Here is a 27,655-nt window from a genome sequence, read left to right as displayed (position 1 = left end):
ACACAGGCTTACTGTTCACTTATCTTCTTAATCGACCTTATCATCATCTCAAGCATGTTACTGAAGTATATAACATGCTATGGGTTTAACTAGGGACTAACGTTTGCATTGAAAAATGGACGTTTTTGAATGGTGATAAACAAACTAAGATAGTTCACTAAATTTTATAAATTTTCCAAAGAAGGTAAAAATATCAAGCTTGCTTGAAAAATAAAATTGACTTGCGGCAGTTAACCGGAACTTTCGCCATGATGGAAGAAAACATGCATGAAGAAATGTTTTTGAGTGTTTTCTTCGTTTTGTTTTTATCAATCTCTCTACAGTTTTCGCGATAACATTGTAGGATTAGATCATACGCTCCAAGTTTGCCCAGAAATTCTCAATCTCCCTTGTAAGACATCGGAAGATTTTTTGATATGAAACCAAGTTAGACAAAAACCACTCTATGGTGATGTTTTTATATGTTTTATATGGAGGAGTATTAGTGACAGAGAAGTGAGAACATGGTTATTCGAACAACTGCATTAACGATGTTTTTCGTACGTAAGATAATCACCCCCCTTGTAAGATAACGTAAGAAAATTGCACACACACCCTCCCTCCCTATTTGCTTACGTAACTATTGAACGACCCCTTATAATATTTCTTGATGAACGTCGCAACTTGCGGCAGACACTTCGTACTATAAATTCCTCCGTTCACGTCACGGCCAGTCCGGAGCGAAAGAAGAGCGACTTTGACATCCTCTGCTCGCTGATTGTCAGCCATATCAACACCTTCTTGGAGAACTTGGTGTGTTAAATAAACACTTCGGAGCTCACTTGTTTCGTGAGGGAAGTAAAATACGAAGTGCCCTGCCAGTTGTTGTCATCCAGGGTAAGGTATCGTCGTTCATCACCACCGCCACGTCGCGATTCATTGATACAATCGACTTGATCATCTTATTCAGCCGCTACCGCTGCGTCATTGCCTGCAGCTCGGAGACCAGTGGGCGGGTCTGCCGCTTCCTGACATATATGGTCATGCTCGCCAGGTACTTTTTCACTATGTGGCTTGTTGCACTGACCTCTCGACCAAGCGCACGCAGCGATGTAGTCACTTTACCCTCGGTCTTCTTCTTCCGCATCCTTTGGAGCTTCATGTCGCTCAGGATCGTCGACCGTCCGGAACCAAGTACGGATATTTCAATCGAAACACGAATATGCGTATAAAAATGTTGACTGGAAAGTGCTCTTTCACCGACGCTTTTGCTCATTCTGCTCGCGATTCGACCGATTAATCGAACGATTTGCGCTACGAACTGGTTCTCCACCCACACTATTTCCCTGATTTAGTCGCGAGCGACTACTTTTTGTTTCCTTGGATGAAATTGTGGTTCTTTAGCAAGTGATTTCACTCGAATGGGGAGTTGGAAACAAACGACTATTTTGAAGGGCTTAACGCGTAGCAATATGTTAAAGAACCGTTACAATGAGTGCAATAATCACGCGAAAACGCTGTAGAAAATTACCTAGTTGACCGATCAATTTCAAACTTTCAGACAATAAAATACCAAATAGGTAAGTTTTTGGCAGATTTATTCCATTCAACTTCAATGCCATAACCGTACGCTCGCACCTTACGCTTTATTCGACTCATTGGGTTTTTTACGACTGCAGCTTTTTCTGTACGGAAACGCACTTTTTCTTCATGTGCTCCTCAGATTTGACCGCTTTCCTTTGAGATGCTTTCGTAATGCCTGTTTCTTAAATTTTCGAAAGGCCTTGGTTCCGATGCGTTGGAAGGGTTCACGACCTCCGCTGCCAGCGGAGCACCGGGAATGACCTTCTGGTACCTCGTATGCCTCTTGTGTCACGTTGGTCGAAATCTTCTCTGTCCTCCTTGTTGGCGATGCTGATAGGCATCATGCCAGACAAGACACAGATTGCATCGCATGACACCGTATGATACGCACTCACAACTCTTGAGCACATGATACCTACAGGCTCAGTTTCAGTTTCAGTTTACCACGGTAACTGTTGGTACCTAGCGCTCTGGAGCTCTAAGTATGAACGAAACCACGCTGGGAAGAATTCTTCGCTTGCTGCTATAAACCGCTGAGCTATCATACGATATAGTGCTGGACATCATACGATATAGTGCTGCAATAGCCGATGAGGCCTTCCTACAGGCATAGTCGACGTGACTCCCGAACGTGAGCTTAGCGTCAACCATAACCCCCAAGATCTCCTTGAGGTGATGGTGCAGTCTCCGACTTTGACCACCATCTGTTGCTCCGATTTACGGTTGTTCATAACCGTGACCTCCATCTTATGATGCGCTAGCTCCAGTTTCCTGGAGCGCATCCAGTCCTCGACCTTGCGTATTATTCCCCACACGAGAAAAGACGTGTTTCGCACTACCTCGCTTGCATTATAGCATCGGCCTTATTCTCATGAATCATTATCACCTGGGCTGACAGGCTCAGGCTCAAATTTGTGCTGAAGGATTTCGTACTGTAAAGGCTGTCATTAGCGACAGCTTGGATGAACCAACATTCATAAGGAGATGAAAAATAACAGCCAGATTGGCATTGAATGTGTGTGCTGTCGTCAGTGGCCGTCGGACTATAAACCGAACGTATGGGGAGCAAAGCAAGGTCTTTTTTTCACGAAGGATGTGTCCCAAAATTGTATGGAATCGCGTAGATAAAGACTTTTGAGTTGCAAATGTAACGAAAAATACCGTTTTACAATGTTTGAACTTTGTTTGAATATTTATGATAGTGGTCAATCTAGAGACCAAAATTCAACATTTTAAATTTTCAGTATTTACACCAAAAATTGTGATTTTTTTTTGAAAACGGATATATGATCACCTTTGGCCTAAACCGGCAAACGTGATTGAAATGAGGTCGATATCTTGTACCGTTTTGAAGTAATTGAGAAAAGCAACCCGCGTAAAAAAGAACTTTACTGTACAATGAGAGTTTGAAATTTGCTGTTAGGACAGACAGTCGTTTTCAGAAGCCTGGCCCGTAGCCGCAAGATGACACCGAATGGTCATCAGTTCGTATCTGAGTAGAACCAGACTGTTCGGTGTCAGAAAAAAGACTGTTCGGTGCGTAAAAGTCCACGCATGGGTTTATTCTCCGCTCCACTCTCCCTAACCCCCACTTCCCTCACCCCGCTTTGACCCATGCCTCACCCACGCCAAATTAAAAAAAAAACTAACCTTAGAATCTCTAGGCAATGAAATTTGCCGATGCTGCAGGTGTAACTGACTCGACTCGATGAAGACAAAGAGTTACAAGAGTGTTAGCGGCGGGAAAATGGTAAAGTATAAAAATCCGTCAGTGATTACGGTGACAAAGTAACCTTCCTTTCCGTTAGTGTCGTTAAAGATGCAGCGGCAAATTCGTTCTTTGGCAACAACGATTGTTACACCTCCTTCTTTTCTTCCCTAACCGACCGTAAGGACGTAACCAGCGCCGTTATCAATCTATGTGAAGTGGAAACTACTAAATTGTTGTATATTGAAGATGGTAAACTTATCCCAAATTAGCCATCTTACGGTGGTTTTTTGTGCAACTACACTAACTCAGATCCATCACGGAGGAGCAACTGTGCAAAATATGCGGTCGTTTAAAAGTTTATTTTGTTTTTAGAAAGTACCCAAATGTAATAAAAATCAACTGAATTTTACGATGATGATTTGAAATTACCGAAAAGCTGTTGACTATGCAGTACCGGAAAGCGAGTTTTTACGCAAGACCTGCTGGATAATATTTTCTCTCAGTTGCGTTACTTCTGTGTTTAATAGACTTCATATGAGTGGTTGAAGGAATTCTGACCAATAGAATTCTCAAAAAGCAACCAAGAGCTGATTAGAAAATAATCACACTGATCGAGACAACCGGTTTCCGTTTTGACAGTTCAAAGTGCTTCCCGAAATCCTAGACTAGTAAATACAGCAACTAAACTTCGAAGAAGCCAACCCATTGGTTAGAACCACCCACCGCTGCTATAGTGGTTTTTGTCACCAGGCGCGAAAACCACGACCTTCCGATAAAGCGGTGAAATGGTCGCTATAAATAAATAATTTCTATAATGAAACTCCGTCCGGGTTTATTGACGACCCTTTAGTTACACTGGGACGGGTTATCGGTGTATTCCATTGCACGGAGGGTTGAAACGCGATTATATACCAGGAACAACGTAATCAATTCTCTGAATACGTTTGAAATGATAGCACTGTTCACATTTGGATTTAAAATTTAAGACTGTCATTACTTTAGAAGCAGTAAGAACCCTTATGTCCCGTGGGGAAATGTTTAAGTAAAACACGACTACGTTCTGTGTTAGCTTCTTTCTGGTTTTGAAACGGGTTAACACTTTTTTAAATGACCATTTTAATGTCTACAAAGTATAATAATATTTATTCGGAACGATACAGAATTAATAAAATCCTACTTAAAATTATGTCTACTTTAGTTTAACCGCTACTATGTACACAAAATGAACACATCAATCCACTGTTAAATCTAGCTCAATTTAACGGAAGATTTTTCCCGAAGGGTGGTTCAGGATTTGTACTTAGGTAGAACTTTCCTCGTAAACTTTTATCCACATGCATTCCCATATAGACCTCTTTGTTCATTGTGCAATTACTGCTGCTGCTCCGCGTGCTTCTGCTGTTGCTGCTTGTGGTAAAATCTTCCTCAGTAGTGTCATCGCTGTTTTCGCAGCGATCGCACAGAAAGCTTTTCGGTCTGGCCAACGATTCTGCGAAATACTGCCAAGCACGCGCGTGACTGCAACCGATTATAACCCCTAACCAACGATTTTTTGCCAGCTCCTGCTGCGCACATCCCGGTTGCAGTGGGACACCACCGTTCGGATAGAAATCAACATGTCCCAGAGGCCAAGGATAGCCCAGCAGTCCTCCGTCGGTGTGAATAACGTCCACAAATTCGGCATCGTTCGGACTGAGTCGCTGCGAGGCACGCTCAAATACGTACAGTGGAAAGGCGGGATCCAATCCTGCAAGCAAAAGCAATCAATTAAATGTACATATAGTTTTAATGAAAAAAAATGTCATCAGAGGAAATCGTGTAACTTTTTTTGCACGTTACATATCAGAATACATAGTACTATGTTTTCCAAACAGTTGAAAACTGGATGGAAACGACTGACTCATCGCCATCCTTGTGAAGAACAGTTTCAGGGCCAACACAAATAGTACCCGGGAGCAGAACTTGCTCCATTCTTCTCAAACTGTTTTTGTCTGCAACGGAAGTAGAAGAATCTCCAAACAAGCAGTGGGTGCCTCGTTTATCGGGCATATCAACGTCTTCCAATTTTGTCGTTTCGCTTCGCTATTCTCCTGTGGCAAAATGGATTCTACGTTGCATAAGTAGGTATTGGTATAAAATAAGGCACCCAAAACGTTGTTACGTATTTTCATTAGTAGTAAAAATCAGGTCGTTATATCAATGAATGTACACGAATGTGAAATTAGTTACACACTTAGTATTTTGGGGTATGTCAATGTCTTATGAACGTTACAAAAATAGGGCAGGAATATATTGGAATGGCTTTGGGTGTACGGAGTGGTCAGAGATATGAAACACAACTTATAGTTCACTAGCTCATATTTTGGGGAAGAACCGATGCGGTTGGCTCTTCCGTTCCCTCCCGCATTCCTAGCCATAGCTGGTAGGAAATGTGGCAATAACTCAAAAATAATTTGATATTTCGTGTTTTTCCATCTATTACTGATTGTTCTCGGGTTTTTCAACAGCCAACGATGTCATTTATCTTACATTCGTCGCGTGAAAACGATGCATATTCTCAGGATTGCCATGGTTTCAAGCAAATAGAAAATGACACCGTAATAATTTGGATCGGAAGAGTAATGAACTAACATATCGATAAATTTAGCATTTATGCTTGCTGTTACTGGTGAGTTTGAAGAAGTTTTTGCTAAATAAACATTTTTCTCTTTAAGCACTTTGATTTGTTCAGGCAACCAAATTGTCTATCTAAAAACTGTTTTTTGAAAAAGCTCTAAAAAGACAGATTTCTTTTAAAAATTTAAAAAAGTTTCAAAATGTCGAAAATGTCAGAAAATTTTATTAAAAAAATCCGTTCAGTAGCAACACGGATATAAATAATTCTAATAAATGTAGGTACGCAATATTTCGTACCAGTCTTCGGGTGAAAAACCACCACGAAATAAATTTCAAGTCTGTTGAAACAGTATTCCCTGATTGACATCTAAAGCCTAGCTGTGCTCTTCAACGTTTATCAGAACAGCTATCATTTTTCCACTAATGACAGCTTGTCGGCTAGGGAAGCATTTAAAATAATTGATTGATCGATTACTCTAGAGAGTACAACAGCAAGATAGCGTTCAGCTCAAATAAATCAATATATTTAGATATAAATGCTCCGCATTGATCTATGGCTTCGAGTAGAAACGAATAAGCAAAATACTCTAGATGAATGGCACAAATCCTTACCCGTTATCCTCGGCAGCTTCATGCCCCACTCGTTCATTGTTTTGCCAGCAAACCCGGCCACTTCCGCTCCGAGGCTGAATCCTATCAGATGAATCTGTTGCAGCGGAAAGTCAGAAAGCACGAGGAAACGAATAAACCGGGCAATGTATCGTCCGACTCGTGGTCCATTCTGCACCGAATTGACATACCAGGGCAACGCCGTTAGTGGGCTCCAGTCTACCAGGACTACGTTGTAATCGTTTGCGTCGAGCAGCGCTGTCCGAACCATGCAAGTATAGAAAGCATTATCTTACTTTCAAAAAACCAGTAGCACAGCAACACAAGAAATTAATTATTATTAACGCGGCCAGAATGCGAGCCGGACTTTACAATAGGAAAACGTATTGGTGAAAACAAAAAGCTCCATCTGACAGATGATGATAAATTGTTCCAGCCCTAGGCAGTCGTGCAACAATTCACCATTTTAACTCACCATCTCGCATTTGCTTGCTGCTTTCGCCTTCGCCGCCTGGTGCCCGCTCCGAGAAGCCATGCATATAGATTACCAAAGGATTAGTCCTGTTCAAGTGGGACTTTCTCAGATGTTTCTTGTCGGAAACGTAGAGTACATCTCCTTTATCGCGGTTTTCTCTGTGAAAAGGTAAATGCAGTAGAAAGCCATCAGAAACTTTTAATCCATGATGTCGATGCAGCAACAACCAGTTCAAAAAAAAAATTCTCCACATTTATTTTACGTTGCTTGCTGCATATTAAAACTGAATATATAGAATAGATACTGTTGCTCTAGTTTTTAGCGAAGAAAATAATGACTGCCATAATGTTCCGTACCTTGTGAAGAGAAAAAACTGAATATCTTTTGGCTCTCTAATAGGACAGCAGTTTTCACAGTCGCCTCTTGGAGCCGGGCTGTACATCAAAGGGAGACCACCTGTTTGATAGTGGAAGAGAGAAAAAATAAAAAACGATGAAGTGACAGATAACGATGCTAACCATGACTGGACTGAATTGTTAAGTTCCTTTTGTGGAAATTTTTATTATGGAAAAAGAGTGCGCTCTAGTTGAACGATACGATACTGGGCTATACTTTGAAGATTTATGTCAACTGAAACTTGAATGCATTTAAAAAAAAACAAAAAGCATTGCACATCAACGCAGTGAATCAAGGACAAGAAATTGCCTCGGTAGTCACGAAACCACGTGGTTGTGGCCAATAGCCAGAAAGCCAAATTCGAGCCGGTTGCTCCACCGGGAAGGACCTAATAATTAATTGCAAATCCCATCACCTGACAACGTTGTCCAAATAAATCAGCCGACAGCGAACGACGGAGACTGATTGTGGAACACTGGTTCGTGGAAAAGCTGTCAGTTGCAGAGGCTCGTTTCAGTTCGCTGTGGAAAACTCTTTTCAAAATGATCTATAGGTCTAGCTTACGATGGCTGTGGCATCAGGACTCTGACCATTGGTCGGCAAACAAAAGAGAAACTATTAATAGGTGAGAGTCCGCCAGTCAATAGGCTTAGAGTGCCTACAGTGCAGCGACTCTTCATAAGTACATATCTAGGCATATATCTATGAGACATTGATTGCTGCAACGACTACCGGGCGTAGTCTGCAGTAAAAGAGGTAACCGAGCAATACTTTTATTATGGATTCCTATCATCGTGAAAAATGTTATGATAAAATTTAAAATTGAAATTATTTCAATTGTGTTTTGTTTTATTTCCTACATTTTTGCAAAAATGTGTACAAAGTCCATGTTTTGTCCAGATATGAGGCAATTTCGACGATTTTATCGAAAACATGGGAATCTCACCATCAAAATTAGATACTAAATTAGAGCCTTACTGAGCTGTGAGCGTTCTGAGAGTCATTTTACTGTTTCTCAAGGGAATAATCTAAGCATTTTTCTTTTTCATTTAAAATATATGTTCTATATTCTGTTAGCCGTAGCGTAGCGGATTGCGCCAGTATGAGCTGGCTTCCCGAATTTGCTTTCGGCTTAAACAAACCGCTGCCGATTGGTCACATATTTCAGCAGTAAACGTCTCGATATGTCGAGTAAGGGCTTCGCCCTTCCTTCCCGCTATGAAGTTTTGCTTTATTTTGGCAACAACACATTATGTGCTTGATCGTAGCAATCAAAATCTGCCGTAGCAATTCAAATTACTAGATGTAAAAACAGCATTTATATTGAGTGTTGTCAGGGCAGTGCAAAAGTTACGATCAGCATACTGGATTTTGAACAGCAAACTGCCCTATTAGAACGCCCTAATAAATAATTTGAAGTCGATTCAATCAATCATCATGAACAGAATTTCAGCGTTTTCCAGCTGCTCAGTTGCAACATGATGCAACACGCAAGCGAGCAAAATTAATCGCCAGATGTTCCCAGTCGCAACACGATACGGGTTATATTGCTGCGTGTGTGAGAGCACCATCGGTGTTATTCCGCTGGATACAAAAATTAAATGCGAATTATGGAATCATCCGCCTAAAGAAGATGAGAGAACTTAGCAAAAGGCGGGGCCTATTTCATAGCACCTTTAGCTACATTCTTTAGACGACGGGGAATAGGACGGACATTCCGAGGGACAGTAACGCAGCGGGTTGTGACAGTAGCCGTAGCGAATTGCGACAGCATCAGCAGCGGGTTGCAGCAGTATCAGCTGGCTTTCCGAATTTGCTTTCGACTTAAACAAATCACTTGCCCGGCAGGTCGCATGTCTTAGCAGCGCGGGTCTTTCCAGAGCGTGTTGTCAGAGTACCTTTATTCCTTTATTTGTCCTGTGTGAGTGCCATTTACTGTTGGGGCATCACAAAGCTTGCGATCCGCATCATATTCAATTTTGAACAGCAAACTGCCCTCTTTAGGGTAGCTAAACAAGTAATGAAGGGTTTCTCGATTTGAGCAAGCAATAGTAGACTTTATGACTCAATAATGAAACACTCTCAACAATGCATTTGTAGATAGTGTGTGAGTTCTATGTCAGTTTTGCGGTCGTGTCTTGAATACAACCTCCTACTATTTGCATATAACGACGCCCCACTCTAATGTGCAAACATTTTCCCAATCAAACTTGTAGCGAATTTAATACATCAATTTGCTATAAATTTAATTGGGAAAGGCTATAATTTTACTCCAAAAATGAGCATTTTTATCAATCAGATTCTTCTACTGCGTTACGTCATTTTAACGAGGGGGTAGGTGGAGGCGTTACGTTCTGTTACATATGGAAGAGTGGGGGTAGAAAGGCTTTTTTGCGTTACGTAACTTATGGATGACGTCAAAGCAATAAAAGTAATAAAAATCCGCAAAATGTGTAAACGTAAGTTACGTTATTCGTTATGATAGCATTTGAATCCCTAAATGTACCCATCAAGTTACTTTTGTCGATCCTATTTGAAACTATGTGTTTATGCCCAAAAACTATTTCAACAACTTTTAATAAATACCGTTGACATTACTTGTGCTCAAAGACTAGAATTTGTAACGACTGTGCCCAAGTGTTTTTTTATTTTTATACGTTTTTAATATATTTAAGCAGTTTTACAAATAAGAATTATTTCGTTAGATTCTTATAAGTTATATTGAAGAGATTTTAATTGGGATATTAAAGAGATTTTATTTGAAATTAGATTGGTATTAACAGATTTTGATGATAGTATTATCAAAATGGCTATTTTTGCGATTAAAAACTAACATTATATCACAGACTAACAGACATAACACGTCGAACAAATTAAAAAAAAATAAAATCATCGTTTGGATGATTCCAGTACTTTATGTTAGTAACACTAGCACCATCTGCTGTCGTGTTCGCGCTGCGTCATAAATCTCGACTTCAGCGCCAGCGTTACTGCATGTGTCAAATGTGGAACTACAAAATATGTATGAGATTGCATGACAGCGCCCCAGACGCGCGATGACTGTTATTCGATTGAAAATTTGAAATGAACGTTTTTTTGTGGCGATGGGAACCTAGCTCCAAGTTGTGTGTTACGTCTGTTAGTCTGTGATTAATATGATTTTTTACGAAATGCTACTATTTCTATCAAAAATTGACGCCAAGGTAAATCTATCTACAAGAACATAGCCTATTTCAATGGTTTCAATGCTTGTGACGCGTTTTCCAACGACATCAATTGCTTCAGGCCACCCATATTCTGTAATTTAGGAAATACCTTCAGCAAATTCATTGCCACGATTTACATTGATTATTCAATCCAATTTTATTTTTTGTATTTGTAATAAATAATATAGGTAGTTTTTCGAATTGTTCTGAAAAAGAATAATATAACTGAAAACAATTACACTAAGGTAGCTTTTTACGCGTTTTTTACGCGGATTCCGGAATTTACGCAGTTTTTTAAGCGGATTCCGGAATTTACGCGGTATTTTTTCCTGAGCAGAGGAGAAACTAGCAAAAACACCGATTGTATATGCGCTTTTCTACCTCCACCCAAATTTTCTAATTTGAAGTGTGTTTTGAAGAGAATTAAATTGTGAAATCAACTGGAATTACTAAGGTCAGTGTTCCAAATTACACGACCCTCGGAATATGCAACCTTAAGAGGATTTCGTGCGGAATAAGTGATACAATTATTTGATTTTTTTGTGTTTGTGTTGTTTGCGTTGACTTAATATAAGGGACTGATATTAATTTTGACTTGCAGGCGGCGCTGCATTTTTTCGACTTGATCATCTACATGCAGAGATAGATTTATACAGATCTGGCTAGTATTTATCTTCCAGTGGTTTGTGATGGGAATTAAACTAATTATTTACTGAAAAGATTGTAAATATACAGAGGATTTCTTATTTATACAAACGCGTCATTTAAATAATCTTTTTAGAAGTTTGGGCTTATGATTCGAACGGCTTCCATAGCAGTTGTAATAGAAATGTATAATTAAGTAACCTTTTCGCAAATTCATATACATAATTATAACACAGACTAACAGACATAACACTTCGAACAAATTTTCAATAAAATCATCGTTCGGATGATTCCAGTACATTACGTTAGTAACACTAGCACCATCTGCAGTCGTGTTCGAGTTGCGTCATGTATTTCGACATCAGCGCCAGCGTTACTGCATATGTCAAATGGGGAACCACAAAATATGTATTACACTGCATGACAGCCCCCAGACGGCGTTATCGCGCGATGACTATTATTCGATTGAAAATTTGAAATGATCGTTTTTTGTGGCGATGGAGCTAGGTTCCAGTGTTACGTCTGTTAGTCTGTGTTAATAATCAGAAAATACTATATAGACCGTTCCGATAATTATGATGCCCCAAGACGTGGTAGAAAACCCGGGCCTGTTGATCCCACAATGGACAAAAAGGTTAAGGAATACTACAAGCGGCATCCTTCAGTATCAGTACGAGATGTTGCGAGAAAGCTTGGAACCTCGGCGAGTAACGTTATGCGTGCCAAGGGAAGAATGGGTCTGCAGACCCGTCGGAAGCAGAAGCAGGCAAAACGAAATCCAAAACAAGCTGAATCTGTGAAACCGAGAGCTCGGAAGCTTTATGACGAACTTCTGACCAAAAAAATGGGGTGTGTTATCATGGATGACGAAAACTACATAAAACTGGACTATAAGACTCTGCCAGGACCGCAATTTTATACATCACCGAAGGCAAAGGATGTCCCTGGACCAGTGAAAGCCATTTACACCGAAAAATTCGGCAAGAAGGTAATGGTTTGGCAGGCCATTTGTGAATGTGGGGAAATATCTCGTCCATTCATTACGAATGACACAATGAATGGTAAAATTTACGTGAAAGAGTGTTTGCAGAAAAGGTTGTTACCCATGGTTAAGCAGCATAACAATCCTCCGATCTTTTGGCCCGATCTTGCTTCCTGCCATTACTCCAAGGATGCACTAGGGTGGTATAAAATAAATAATGTCGCATGTGTCCCAAAGGAGATGAATCCCCCAAACTGCCCTGAAATTCGTCCTATTGAATCTTTTTGGGCTTTGACCAAGGCAAAGCTGAGGAAATATGTCAAACCAGCGGACAATGTTGAAAAATTTAAAAAAGATTGGCTTAAAGTGGTAAAAATGGTCGGAGAACACACTGTGCAAAAGCTTATGAGTAGTGTTAAGAGAAAAGTTAGAGAACTCGCGTATCCTACGAAAAATAATCCCAACTTGAATTGAAACTGGAAAGAAAACACTTATTTTCTATATTTCAGAATAAAATGACCCGGAAAATCCTGTATTTTTTGTTTTATTCATGGAGATGTATTTATAATTTTCGGAACAGTCTATATTATAATCAGCTGTTAATCTGAATGAATAAGCCGGAAAATCACAAGAACTTCAGCTCCTCGCAGCTCTCAAAATATAAATTTGTAATACAATCAATTATCGACTTGCAACATCTATTGATGTATTCCGAGGTCTAGCTTACTTATACTAACATCTCCCATCTAATGTAACATCTATGATGGTATAAGTACTGCTACCGTTAGGCACTTTTGGAGGTCAAGTTTTTTGGCACTCATATAGCATGTATAAATAATACCCTAATTTCCAGTTTGAAAAGCAGGATCCTTATTCAATAGTGCGTAAATTAAACGGTACTCCCTGAACAAACAAAAACTCTTGCACCTATGGCACAACATTTAGCTCCGCCAAAAATGGGCGGATACTCTGTGTCAGAACCAGAAAAACAAATGAACATAGACGTATAAATTCTTCTGCGCCAATAGCGTAAAAAGCAAAGCAAAAAGAAATAGCACACCATAATCTACCTATCGGGGAGTGCATGATTTTCTCACAGAGCTTTCGTCTCTGTTGGCAAGGTTTAATCTGTTTCAATAAACATTTGAGGCCACTTTTAATTCTGGGCGTATTATTGCGTCGTCGAAACGTCACACAATTATAGAAACATAAAAACTCCTTTTGAATTTAAATTTGGCTCTAGAGTCGTAATCGCAAAGCAATCACCTAGTGTGGCATTCTGCAAGAATATAAGTCACCAACAGAAAGCAGAAACAGAATCTTTTCTGCTTTCTGTACTACTTGCCCTACCTTTCGAACAAACAAATGATGAACATGTTTGCTCTAATTAGAACAGCTCACTTTAGCTGCAAAAATGCAGCGTTTCCTCTGCGAAAAAACCAAATTGGAGAACTCAAAACATTTCAAACGGAACAAGCTGCAAAAGCAAATAAGGATACCGCCGCCGTGCAGCACTTTGCCAAATACGTGTAGGTATATGTTTTCCTTTATTTACAACCTTGTACCGCGGCAGTTTCAAGTTTGATGTTGTTTGGATTCTCGCATTTTCACCAGCTGATTAGTCGAGTGGCGTGTGCCTGTACTGTAATGCAGCTAGCAAAATAGCCCGCGAAAACAGCGGCCCCTTTGTTAAACGAACGCCCATTCAGGAAAAGCTGCTTTTCCGGACTTTAACATGCACTAAGCGGGCCGGATGGTTCTGAAGTTGAGTCCCGGTGTACACCCAACATAGAGTGAAAGACACGGACAGGCTCTCGTGTGCGCTCTAACGATTTCCGATATGCAAATTAATTGTATTAAATCCGGCCGGTGCCAGCCGTAGGGAACTGCTAGAAAAAAAAAACAGCCTACAGCTCTTAAATCGAACGCAATTGGTCATTTGTTTAGTTCACACCCAGCCGGTCGGTAAATTGTGTGCACTGTGATTTTTTTAAGCTTAGCGTGTTTCACGACTTGCTGGATTGCCGTACGGAAATATGAGCAATAGCGGAAGCATCACTCTTGTTCATGAATGATGTCGCAACCCTAGTGATCCCATAATCCTATTAATATTGTATAAATTTATTTATGTTTTGATATTTCTGATATATTATTGCATAGCAAATCAATCTCACTGAAACGCATTCATTTAATGTTGATAGTTCTCATTAGAATAGCTTTTCGGAGGAGAGAGACAACAATAAAAGCCGTGACCACACCTCAACAAATTTTCGCAATCCTTTCTAGCTTTCATCACAAAAATGCCCTGCCATTTTATAGCCTCTCCTTCCATGCAGAGAAAAAAATGATTCAATTAAGCTTAGATTTAGATCAGTGCTCTGTTTGCCAACACCCAGCTGTGTCCGCTTGAAGCGGGCCGTCCCTGCCATTAGTATCTGTCTACAGGCGAACAGAAACAACACCAACAGGAAAGGATAACATTAGAATCACGCTAGCGCCTCCATTGCCACCTGTTCCTGGCCCGGTTCGGCATTCCTCCTGGCCCAGAAGAAACGGGGAAGGCACGCGATAAAGCACGCTATTGAAGCCAGTTGTCGCGTTGTTAGTCTGCTTTACTTCGTTTAATTATTGCACGCCGACTTGCGCTGCCGACGTTTTCCCACCTCCTTGGGTGACTAATGTAGGTGAACTTGATTGATGTTGTTTTTCGGACATGGACTAGGTATAATCGTGACGAAGCCTTGATGTCGGGATTTATGCTTTAGCCAACGCATAGATTTGGAATGGTGGAAATTATAATTATTGTCTTATGATTAAAACAACAATCTACGCTATTCGATGGAAGTTAGTGTTCCGTATTCTTAAAAACTGCCTATATTTACACCATGAGCAGTAAAAGCTTTTTCATGAATGTTAGTCATGGCTGTTAAAAGCGTGATATCGTCAGTTGAATTCAATACTGGCACAACTCAAAATTTTGCAGTTTTTAGTTTTTAATGGCAAACGATGCCAAATACTAGTGCACAATTGTAACAACGCCGCGAGTGAAGCGACGGATGAAAAAAGCAAATACAAAAGGCTTGGTACTACATTCCGATTCGGAACTCGACCTTCTGTTCATTATACACAGACTTCGCAGTGTACAGGACAATTGCGGAGCTAGCGCTACGATTCTAATGACACTAATAGTCTCTCCCGAACCGACACTCGAACCTACGATGACAGGCTTGCTAGGCCAGCTGGAAGGATTGAAACGAATAGCAACTGCAAAAAACCTAAACCGTAAAATATAGCCTGCTGAGATCTCGCAGCATGCATGTCCGTACGAAATTTGCACTCTTCACCTACAGAACGCTGATTCTGCCGGTGGTACTCTACGGTCAAGAGTGTTGGTAGATGAAGGAGGCCGACCGGCGAGCACTTGAAATCTATGGGCGTAGGATCCTCCGTTTAATACTTGGCGGAAAACTGGAGAATGGAATGTGGCTCAGGCGCATGCACGCCACGTGGCACGAATGTTGGAGGAGCGACCAGCGAAGATGATAATTAGCAGAGAGTCCGACAGAGGTCGGTGACTCTGTAGATCCCGTACTTGTTGGATGTGTGAAGCGGATGAGGACGCCCGATCGGCGGGTGTTAGGGGCGATTAGAGAAGACTAGCCCAAGGTCAAGTGATGTGGAGACGTTAACGACCTATTGTCATAAAAGTAGTAAAGGAGATAAAATATTCCAAAACTCCGGAACATTATCAGTAAGCCATTTTTTGTTTTCCTGACATTATGAGCAGCTGGCCCGTCTTGTTGGAAGATAAGATGACGGCCATGCAGTAACCTTTTTCAGCCACGGGAGAACAACATCCTGCAGAACCTTCAAGCACAGACCAACAGACGTAATACTGGAACCTACAACGCCACAAAAAATAAACATAAAATAAAGATTAAATTTGTAACGGCCTTATGCCGAATCATTTACCATTTACCGATCAAGGAAATTTCATTCTCGGGGGCTACAGCACTATGACGATTTACTACCGAAATGCGTATTTGTTTTAAATCATGCAATCAAAATCACACTAAAATTTCGAAGCCAAAATTGTGATTGCCATACCACTGTTGATCTGATAGGGCGAACTACAATAGCTACCCGTGGTGTTGTCATGGCAACTAAACAAAACTACGTAGTAGAACTTCAGATTCCAAAATTGGACGGTGGTATGGGGAAAATTGATTACCTAAAAATTCGGAATTAAAAGTATTGGTCAAATGATACTGATCTTTCAAAGCTATGTAATGTTTCCACAACTTTCACAAGTTCATGACCTGTCAAAGCTAACCCTTGAATTCCCGGGATAATTTTACATATTTTCGTAAAATTTCTTCAATTTCGACTAAACTAAAGATGACTAGAAAAAGATACCTGACTTCCAGTTTTTTCATACATTTTGCCCAAGACACATTAACAACGGTGAGTGTTGCTATCTGATGACTTAAATGTGCCTAAAACTGTGATTATGAGCAAAATCGATTAATCGTTCATAATCTGCCAGATGGAAATGAAAACTAGATGGCAGCACCGCATGAAGATATTGAAATTAAATGGCCGCACCGTGCAAGGATATTGAAAATCAGATGGCAGGACCATACAAAGATATTGAAAAATATTTGCTTAACCTTTAACCGCCTTGCCGTCATCATCAAATTACCAGTATACAAATTAGTTCGGCTTTCGTTTACGCGCAGCGACACTCGTGTCCGCTGGATACTGTGAAAGTCAGGTATTTTGAGATAGTCATAGAAACTCAATTGATCGAACAAGTTTTAAAAATTTATTGAATTTATTTCAAGTAAGCTCAATTCAGGGTAAATTACGTTAAAGTTTCTATTTTATCGCGGTAAAAAAAATTTTCCGTGAATTTGGTGCATTGGTAAAAAGGTTGGATAAATTATGATACTTTTTTTACTTTGAAGTAAATTATGCACTTTTAGGGTTCAATGGTATATAAGTTCAAGATTCAAACGTAAAAAGTTAAGTTCTTAATGTTTCACATACATTACGTAATATTTCATAACATTAGGGTGAGGAAAAATGATCGATTTTCCAGAACCAAGTTTTTTTGGTTCCTTTTGGGGCCCCACACAACCCTAAACTTACCGGGAGTCAATTGGTTTTGTCTCCGCTGGGCGCATTGCATTTCAAATTTGTATAAAAATTTATATGGGAAAACCCACTTTTTAGCATTTACCTTTCTAGAAAGCACAATAATGCTCTAATAATGCACTACATTATGTTAAAGTATAGTATTTTAGATGACGAACAACTTTGCAGAAGACACTGAAGAGCTAGGATGTCCCTAAAAAGAGCTATAGCTGTTCAAAGTTGAGTATGTCGATTTAAATGCAGAAAATCTTGTTTTCTGCCAACATTACCAATGCACCGGTGTCAGTAGGATTCCCATCAGAAGTAACCTGTCGTTACGAGTTTCTACACTCGACTGGATCAAGCAAACAAATTTAGGTCAATATTCTAGGCGTAGGTAGAGTCTACAACGTGTTTCAGAGGTTACTTCAGATGGAAATCTGACTGACGCCGGTAGACTAACAGTGTTGGCAAAAAAAGTGATTTGCAGCATAAATTTCGACATAATCAACTTTGAACAGCTCTAGTATTTTTTGGGACACCCTAGCTCTTTAGTGTCTTCGGCCAAGTTGTTAGGCATCAAAAAACCTACCATCTGAGGTCATGAAACCTATGGTTTGGGCCATTTTGAGCTCTTTAGAATGGAAAATGCAAAAAAGTTTGCTTTTCCATACAAATCTCCATATAAATTTGAAATGCAATGCGCCAAGCGAAGACAAAACCAATCGACTTCCGATACATTTAGGATTGTTTGGGGCCCCGAATAGAACAAAAAAAACTTGGTTCTGGCTTTCTGCTATCAAGTTTCGTTTTTTCCATATGAAGATTCCCCACCCTAATTCACATGAATGTTGAAAACCAATATATTATTTTTATTATCAGGGCAAAAATACGCTAAAACTCAAAGTAATTTTCTAAAAGTTTAGAAATCTATGGTTTACATAAAAACTGTCTGAGAATGAAAGGTAGGAAATTAAGAATGCCTTGTAGAAATAATATACATCATCCAGATCATCTGGTTTTGCTCATTATAGACTGTTCCGAAAATTATAAATACATCTTCTTGAATAAAACAAAAAATACAGGATTTTTCGGGTCATTTTATTCTGAAATATAGATAATAAGTGTTTTCTTTCCAGTTTCAATTCAAGTTGGGATTATTTTTCGTAGGATACGCGAGTTCTCTAACTTTTCTCTTAACACTACTCATAAGCTTTTGCACAGTGTGTTCTCCGACCATTTTTACCACTTTGAGCCAATCTTTTTTTAAATTTTTCAACATTGTCCGCTGGTTTGACATATTTCCTCAGCTTTGCCTTGGTCAAAGCCCAAAAAGTTTCAATAGGGCGAATTTCAGGGCAGTTTTGAGGATTCATCTCCTTTGGGACACATGTGACATTATTTGTTTTATACCACCCTAGTGCATCCTTAGAGTAATGGCAGGAAGCAAGATCGGGCCAAAAAATTGGAGGATTGTTATGCTGCTTAACCATGGGTAACAACCTTTTCTGCAAACACTCTTCCACGTAAATTTTACCATTCATTGTGTCATTCGTAATGAATGGACGAGATATTTCCCAACATTCACAAATGGCCTGCCAAACCATTACCTTCTTGCCGAATTTTTCGGTGTAAATGGCTTTCACTGGTCCAGGGACATCCTTTCCCTTCGGTGATGTATAAAATTGCGGTCCTGGCAGAGTCTTATAGTCCAGTTTTATGTAGGTTTCGTCATCCATGATAACACACCCCATTTTTTGGTCAGAAGTTTGTCATTAAGCTTCCGAGCTCTCGGTTTCACAGATTCAGCTTGTTTTGGATTTCGTTTTGCCTGCTTTTGCTTCCGACAGGTCTGCAGACCCATTCATCCCTTGGCACGCATAACGTTATTCGCCGAGGTTCCATGCTTTCTCGCCACATCTCGTACTGATACTGAAGGATGCCGTTTGTAGTATTCCTTAACCTTTTTGTCCATTGTGGGATCAACAGGCCCGGGTTTTCTACCACGTCTTGAGGCATCAGTAAATGTGCACTCTTCACAATACTTCCGCAATGCGGTTTGAACTGCTCCGACACTTATAACTTCTTCTCTGGCTAATTTTCTTATAGAAAGACCCCTCACGGTGCCCCATTTGTGCACAATTCGCTTTCTTTGCTCGGGAGAAATTTCATTTAAACCGTTCAGTTTTGTTATTTTACATAGCTACACTAAAACTCAAAAAATGAGACTACAATTCAACAGCGGTAACTTCCAGTAACAAATCTAACTTTCATCTGACAAAATATTACAGCTGATTTGATTTATTTAATATATTCTAATAACTTGAAGCAGATTTAACAGATTTTTGAAAACCTTTGCCAATATGTACTAGCATGAACACTCAACACAGTACATGAATATTGGACCACGTTGAGAATCTTAGTTTTCAAAGTGTGAGAATAGAACCAGAATACATTGTTCGTCCCGAGTCACATAGCCACCTGGCAAGTAAAGGTAAACTTAAGTCGCAATAATCGATTATAGTAGACGCGCCATTGCTGATGAAATATACAAAAATAAATGCCCATCATAACCTTGCCATTATAAATACCCAATGACTGCGCTGGTTCAAGTAAGACATAAGCAGTAAGTTCGTTGCATAACGCTATAGAAACCAACAGCGCTAAGCCCCTAATATGTATGGCGAGAAAACAATCTCACCATATTAAGGCTTACATTTTGACCAACCGAGATGGAGAGCCTTACTAAATTATACAACGTAATAAAGAAAATGGAAACGTGCAAGCTTCTTTTGTCACGCCAAGTCTTCATTAGGACGTTGCTCAGAGTTCGGTTATTGCTGGTAAATGCCAACATACCACGGTGGTGATGTCTGAGAAGGAAATGCTGATTGGTCATTTTTATTAGACGTCTGGAGGAGTAGATCGTTCTTTGTTCTCGATTAGCACAGGCAGCCGGCCCAGCCGGAAAACCGAAGTAGGTATGGGCTGATTAATGATCTGACGACAATACCAAATTAACTCAATAACAGTATGATTCAATATAGGGAAGAGGTTTTATTAGTTTATTTCTAGTTTTTTCTCAGAAGATACCGTAAAGGTTCGTGTAATGAAAAGTACAAACAAAGTTGCAGCTAATAACACACTTGCAGACAGATAGTAAAAAGTTGATTGCTTCATTCCCACAAAAAAAAAATCGCGTAAAACTATGCTACAAGAAAATGCTTCCATCAGCGGCAAGCAAAAAAAATCGAATTGACTGACGTAAAGTGGAAGCAACGAAATACGACAAATTAACCTTTTCCAAAAGGCGTTAGCTCAGTTGGCACTTTTCTGTTTGTTATGTGACCAAGTCCATATTTCCAATCCACCCCCCCCCCCCTTGATTTCACTCCTAGTGAAGCTAAGCTCGAATGGCAGTTTGAGATGGTAGAAGGTGGTTGGAACGATTCAGTAGCAAACAAGTACCTTGTCTGGTCTGCGGAAATTTTCCGTTTTTATTCTTTTATTATGTATTGGTCTATAAACATATCCCCATCCTGCAGAGCTTCTCGAGCCAGAGCGAAATTGATTTTCTGCTACATAGCTTAGGTATGTAGGTGTTATTTATAGAATGAATCCATAGCAAACCAGAAATCTCTTATTGACTTGGTTAGTTAGTTAGTTAGCCATTTTTTGTCATCGCCTTTTTGCAGCAACGTCCGTCCTTTTCCTTTTTCGTTTGGGCGCGTTGCACCAGAGCAATGCTTCTAATTATTATGTGACCGGTAATATGAAAACTTTGATGTATGCGTAGTTCTTACTTCTCGTGCATCGGGGGGAACAAGTTTATAGCGCTTTTCAATAAGCGTAGGGTATTTAAACTGTTTAATTTGTGGAAGAAATTAGCACATTTGACGAGCGTGTTAGCATGCAGTTCGTATCACAAACGCAATCGTGTCGTAGCATGTACTTTTAATAAATTGCACTTTTACATATAGTCGTCAAAACCACATCCATCGCCGAGGTAAATATAGAACACAACGTTCCTAGCGAACATGCACTTTGAACTCACGCCGAACCTACGACCACAATTGATGTGTTGGCGACGGTTACGACCACGGAGTTTGATGGCGGCGGCCCACAGCGACGCCGGTACTAGCACTAAACCATAAACTAAACCGATGGAGGTTGAAAGCCGTTGACCTGCTCCAAATAGTTGAATAAACTCTTGGTGCACTTTGTAGCACGACATGTTCAACTAGGGCACGCATTGCAGGCTAGATCCTCATTCAAGACGGCTGCAAAAGAAGTCGGGACAGGTACACAGTGTATTGATTATGAGAAACGACTGGAGAAAGTTTCATAAATTGAAAGTTGTATCGAATTATAATAACCCTCTTTACTACAATAAACTGTTGCCACGGTTGCGACTGCTCTCCTTAAGGATGGAATGGATTTTTCCTCCCTCTAAGCTAACCTTATTAAAAATTAGCTGTAAAGCCCTCTATTGTAAATATAATCTATTTTATCTATTTTTACTTGTTAAGTGATTTTATTTTTCATCCAGCTTTTGGGTTTAGCAGCTTTTTTTATGTTTAGCTTTCGGTCCGTCGATGACAGCAAGAAGAATTTCTAGTGTGTACAACGAGGATTGCTGTATTGTTGATCACCATCGTAGCACACAAATTATTCAATCATTTCATCTCGAATTGAATAGAAGCATAGCATAACACTGTTGTGCAAATGCAATGCCTGTTTTAATAAATTCGGTAACTCTTGAGTCTTCATATATGAACAAATGCGTGCCACAGTTTCACTTCAATTGCCGATATTGAATAAAATTCAGGAGTTTGAGGCCCGTTTCCTTCGACTGATGACAATAGTGAACTTCTGATTTATCCGTTTCTTACCCTATTACCTTACCGTATATTTTTGTCATTTGACCTATTGTTTCATTGTTTAAAAATGACATACAAATGAAACCCATTTGTTGTCTCTAGGTCACGGTTGTCTCCTTCTATGCCTTCGCTCATTAACAGAGTGCGGAATGGCATCGACCGAAAACAACAGCTGGTAGCAGCCGATCATGCAACTGAGTATACGTCCGGAAACGACACGAGCGCATGCATCTAATGGGCCGTTATGTCCTTAGCGGCGAGCCACAACGATTAACGGGTCTCTCGTGACGCGCACGTTTTGGGACTTCCAGACCGTTCGGTCTAGATCAGAACAAGGGTAACTGTGTGATTCTCTATAATGGGGAGTGACACAATTGCGGTATAGAACACTTAGAAACTTTCTAATTTTTTATTTCTAACAGACTTTCCAGAGGTGGAGAGAAGAAAACCGTTTTAATATATTTTTTGATAAAGCTTGCTTTACTTAGATTCCGGAAATATTGTCAGCAGCTCCCCTAGTACTCGGATTTGAAATGTTTCAACGGCTATTTGTTTGAAAACTACTCCTTTTCGCAAAAGTTGGTAAAACCGTCCATTTTTTTATAACACCAGATTTCGATTTGGTATAAAAAATCGATATCGAATTCCATGAACCTATACTTTTTTGCATTGGTAAAATAAGTAAAATTGTACCGCTTTGATGCACGACTTCCCGAAGTCAAAGTGAGCTGAAATCTTGCATGGGGACTTCTTTCAAGAAGACCTGTTTTTTCTAGCCCTAAAAGTCTACTTTCATTAGCATTCTTTTCCTCCAGGGTGGCGGAGGAATCTGCCTACAGACACCTGAGAAAAAATCTGAGGGAGTGGGGTTGAATTCAATCGAAACCGCTAAAACCCCTTCAGTCTCCAGTCCTTATTGTACTGGAACGACTGTTAAATATTACGTTGAGAATTGGCATTTTATGATTCATGCAACCTGGCACACACGTTGTAGCTCCAGGACTATCTGAGACGCCAACATACACCTTTCTACATTACGCCGGTACCCTAAATCATGCCGAACGAGATGCTGATTGCATCGTACGACACTGTACGGTACACACTCGCAACCGTCAGGCACATAAGCCTGTAGGTACTTTCCAGTTTCTCATGATAACTATTAGTACCGAGCGCTTTGGACCACGCTTGCCTACCAACCATACCTAAGTACCACGCTGGCAATAAGTTTCCGCTTGCTGCCGTATACAGGTATACCTCGATTTTACGCACATTCTCGTTTTTGAAATGTGCGTAAAATCGAATTGTGCGTAAAATCGAAGCAAGATTTAAAAAAAAAATTATAGTCCAAAATTAGTTCATGTGATCGGAAACTTGTAAGGGAACATCCAATTATTACGTAACGTTCGAAAAAAAATTTGAAAACCCGTACAAAAAAAAAATGATTCAAATAAGAGAGTGAAATGGGAGGAGGAAGGGGTCGAAGGAGGTAATTATTTGCGTTACCTAGTCAATAGACGTTCTCTACTGGGTCCAAAAGATTCGGAAAATGCTTGAAAGAAATTACCTATAACAATGAATATGGGTGTGTGTGTACGTGTGTATGCATGTGTATATGCGAGTATGTATGTGTGCATATATGTATGTGTGTATGTATAAGTGTAAGTGTGTATGTGAGTATATGTGTGAGTATTTGTATGACCACACATTCTTCTACCCACATATCGTCGACATCCATTGAAAACAGCCCCTTTATTTTGCAACAGTAGACGTTTTAAATAAAAGTGTTATGAATTTACTTCAAAAGAGGTTGTATCCGTACCACATTATATATTTTACACGTTAGACACGTACACAACTGTAAAGTAGTTCGCTGTTTCCCAGAAGCGGTGTTTTTGTTACTGTCTCCCAATTTTCGGCAGATTTACCAGTCTATATAAACAGCCCGTTACTTGTGAACGATGTCAAATATATAGAATCCTGCGATATGCATAATTTGAACAAAAAAAATTGAATTAAAAATACTTTTGGCAAAAGTGTACGTAAAATAGGGGTGAAATGTGCGTAAAATCGAAGTACGTAAAATCGAGGGTGCGTATAATCGAGGTATAACTGTACCAGGAGGCCCCCTCACAGATATAGTTGACGTGGCTCTTGAACGTAAGCTTTTCGTCAACCATAACCCTCAAGAGTTTCAACGATTGCTGTCTTCGACTCTGACCACCGCCTGTTGCTCTAATTTACGGTTACTCACAACCGTGACCCCCGTCTTATGGTGCACTAACTCCAGCTTCCTGGAGTGCATTCAGTTCTCGAACTTGCGTATGCAGTACGCGGCCGTCAGTTCGACCTGTCATTCGTAAAGCCAACATTATGCTGGAGAGGACATGAATGCTAAGGTACGACGGGAAGCGATGTACAGACCGGTGATCGGGCCAGATAGTCTGCACGCCGTGTCTAATGATAACGGCCATCGGTGCATAAACTTTGCGGCTTCCTCTGGAATGGTAGTCCGAAGTACCTTTTTCCCCCGCAAAGATATCTCCAAATCCACCTGGAGATTATCCTACCAACAGACAGAGAATCAAATCGACCAAGTTTTAACCGACGGCAGGTTCTTCTCCGACATCATGCACGTTTGCATCTACCGCAGTGCGAATATAGATTCGGACCACTACCTAGTAGCTGTGTGCATGCACTCAAAACTATCGATGGTGTATAACACCCGCCAAAGTCGACCAAATATTGAGCAACTGCGGAACGCCGGGGTTGCACAGAAATACGCGCAGCAGCTGGAGGCAGCGTTACCCACGGAAGAGCAGCTTGGCGCAGCTACTCTTGAAGATGGCTGGATCTTCCGATTCGCCATAGGTAGCACTGCTGTAGCGGGCTCCGAATCATACAGTTAGTTGAGGAAAAGAACGCAGAACGCTCGAAAATGCTGCAGCATCGTAGGAGCACGAACGTGGAACAATACCGATAGACACGACAGTAAAAACTCAGTCCTGCAAAGGAAAAAGCGCCAGCAAGAGGACTGAGATCGTGTAGCGATGGGAGAGCTGTACCAAACTAGCGACACTTGGAAGTTCTACGAGATGCTGAACAGCTTCTGGTAGAACTTCCGAGTGGCGTTAGTTTGGCACAGCAGTAGAGCGCGAGGACGGTATGGCAACTGATCTTGGTGCATAAGGAAAAGACAACAGGATTCCAACCCCCGATCTGCTGAAGATGAAGGAGAAGCTGAAAATCAATAAAGCTGCTGGAGTGGTCCAGCTTGAGCCGCGCATTCCCAAGTAATAAAACTGGTTTTATTAAAGTTTTATAGCGCTGTCTTGGCTGTATCAAGCATTATAAAACTTTGATAAAACCAATATTGCTACTAGGGTTGGGTCGTTGTCAAGATTTGGATGAAAGGATGAAAGGGCGACAAGCTGGAGTGCTGCAATTACCGGGCAATCACTCTACTGAACGTCGCCTACAAGGTACTCTCTCAAATACTCTGCCGTCGACTATCACCATTTGCGAAGCAGTTCGTGGGGCACTAACAGGCGGGATTTATGGGTGCGCCACCACGGATCAGATATTCGCGGTTCGGCAGGTTATGCAGGTTATGCAGGTTATGCAGAGGCCGAAGCCAAACGGATTGGACAGGTCATCAATGCATCGAAAGCGAAGTACATGAAAGGAAGGGGTTCACGATAAGACAGTGCAAACCTCCCACCTCAAGTTCAAGTTGGTGGTGATAAAATCGAGGTAGTCGATGAGTTCGTGTACCTGGGCTCGCTGGTAACTGCCGACAACGATACCAGCAGCGAAATTCATCGACGCATTATGGCAGGAAATCGTGCATACTGTGATCTCCGGATGACGCTCCGATCGAGTAGAATTCGTCGCCGCACCAAGTTACCCATCTACAAGACGCTAATCAGACCAGTAGTCCTCTACGGGCATAAGACAAAGACTATGCTTGTGGAGGACCAACGCGCTCTTGCGGTCTTTGAGCGGAAGGTGTGGAGGACCATCTTCGGTGGATTGCAGATGGAGAATGGGACGTGGAGAAGGCAAATGAACCACAAACTGCAGGAGCTGCTTCAAAAGTCATCTATCGTCCACACTTCTAAGATTGGCAAGTTGCGGTGGGCTGGGCATGTCGTAAGGATGTCGGATGACAGCCCGGCAAAGATGGTTCTTGAAACCAATCTTTCAGGGACGAGACGGAGAGGTGCACAACGATCAAGGTGGATCGATCAGGTGGAAGATGACCTACGCACCCTAGGCATACTGCAGAGCTGGCGAACTGCAGCCATGGACCGAGTGAAGTGGAGACGACTCTTACGTACAGCAAAGGCCACACCACGGCTTGGGACTGTTTGGTAAGTAAACGTAACGCGCCCTACTGGGAACTTTAGCTTCAACACTCCGTCGTACATGACAATCCACAGACCCAAGATGAAACCTTGTGGTACTTCTGCGGCGATTGGGACGCAATTCAGCCCTCTGTGTAGTACTCGTGGTACTCGATTCCGAAAGTAATTTCCCAAAATCATGTACTCGTTGTACAAAATATGGATGCTCCTGAGCGCTATGGACTCCCAGCTGGCCCTTTTCAATGCATTCTTCACGTCAAGCGTGATGATTGCGCAACAGTGAATGCCCATTCTTTTGCGCTGAAGTGCTGTCTTCGTTACACCCTCTGTGTACATCACCAATCTGTTGAGGAAAATTTGTTCTTTATTCAAGGACACATTTCAAGCCGACATTTCATATCCACTACTGCAAATACTTCTCAAATGAAAAATGCCCTCCATGACGTCCCTTGTAACGTGGTAAACCTGCGTAGTTTATGTTTCACCGAAAAGGCACTGGATCCAAATTATTTGAGATTCTCGTCGGCAACGTTTTACTTCGTGAGTTCAAGCGATATATCACGATAGACCAACGAGATTTTTACCCAAGTAGATCGACAACAACTAACTTGTTTCAGTTTATATCGAATTGTATTAAAAAGATGGAGAACGAGAAGCAAGTGGATTTAGTGATGTATACCGACCTGAAAGCAGCATTTGATCGCGTTGATCACACCATTCTTGTAACCGAGATTGAAAGTTTGGTGCATCACACCATTTCACCGAGCGGCTGAAATCATACCTCGTTTACCGCACACTCTGTATAAAACTAGACAACACCGAATTAGATAGCTTCGTTTAGTTATCGGGTGTGCCTCAAGGGAGCATCCTTGGACCATTGGTTTTTTTGATGATGTTTGCAACGTCATTCCACCAGGCTGTGAACTTATCTATGCTGATGACTTAAAACTTTTTCGCGTCATTCGCACTATAGCATACTGTAGAGAACTGTAACAATATCTGGATGATTTTTCTGACTGGTGCAATCGTAATCTATTGATAATCAGTAATTGAAAATGTCTCGCAATTTCTT

General features: G+C 40.8%; 2 protein-coding genes across 6 annotated transcripts in view; one reads left to right on the top strand and one right to left on the bottom strand.

Moving 5' to 3' along the window:
* Nucleotides 1-27,655, top strand: part of LOC129721258 (rho GTPase-activating protein gacF) — a 128,379-nt gene that overhangs the window by 24,221 nt on the left and 76,503 nt on the right. The window lies entirely within an intron of this gene.
* The window catches only part of LOC129721259 (phospholipase A1), a 58,698-nt gene continuing 35,431 nt past the window's right edge, over nt 4,389-27,655 (bottom strand). For all 5 annotated transcript variants that reach the window (XM_055673609.1, XM_055673606.1, XM_055673611.1 and 2 more), the window contains 4 exons: nt 7,331-7,430; nt 6,975-7,132; nt 6,503-6,757; nt 4,389-5,021 (listed from right to left, as the gene is read on the bottom strand). In XM_055673609.1, the coding sequence (XP_055529584.1) occupies nt 4,528-5,021; nt 6,503-6,757; nt 6,975-7,132; nt 7,331-7,430 (1,007 nt within the window). In that variant the 3' untranslated portion in view covers nt 4,389-4,527. The remainder of the gene's footprint in view (nt 5,022-6,502; nt 6,758-6,974; nt 7,133-7,330; nt 7,431-27,655) is intronic.

The sequence above is a fragment of the Wyeomyia smithii genome, chromosome 2 (assembly GCF_029784165.1).
Source record: "Wyeomyia smithii strain HCP4-BCI-WySm-NY-G18 chromosome 2, ASM2978416v1, whole genome shotgun sequence".
Taxonomy (NCBI): Eukaryota; Metazoa; Arthropoda; class Insecta; order Diptera; family Culicidae; genus Wyeomyia; species Wyeomyia smithii.
This window is presented reverse-complemented; position numbering and strand designations above follow the sequence as displayed.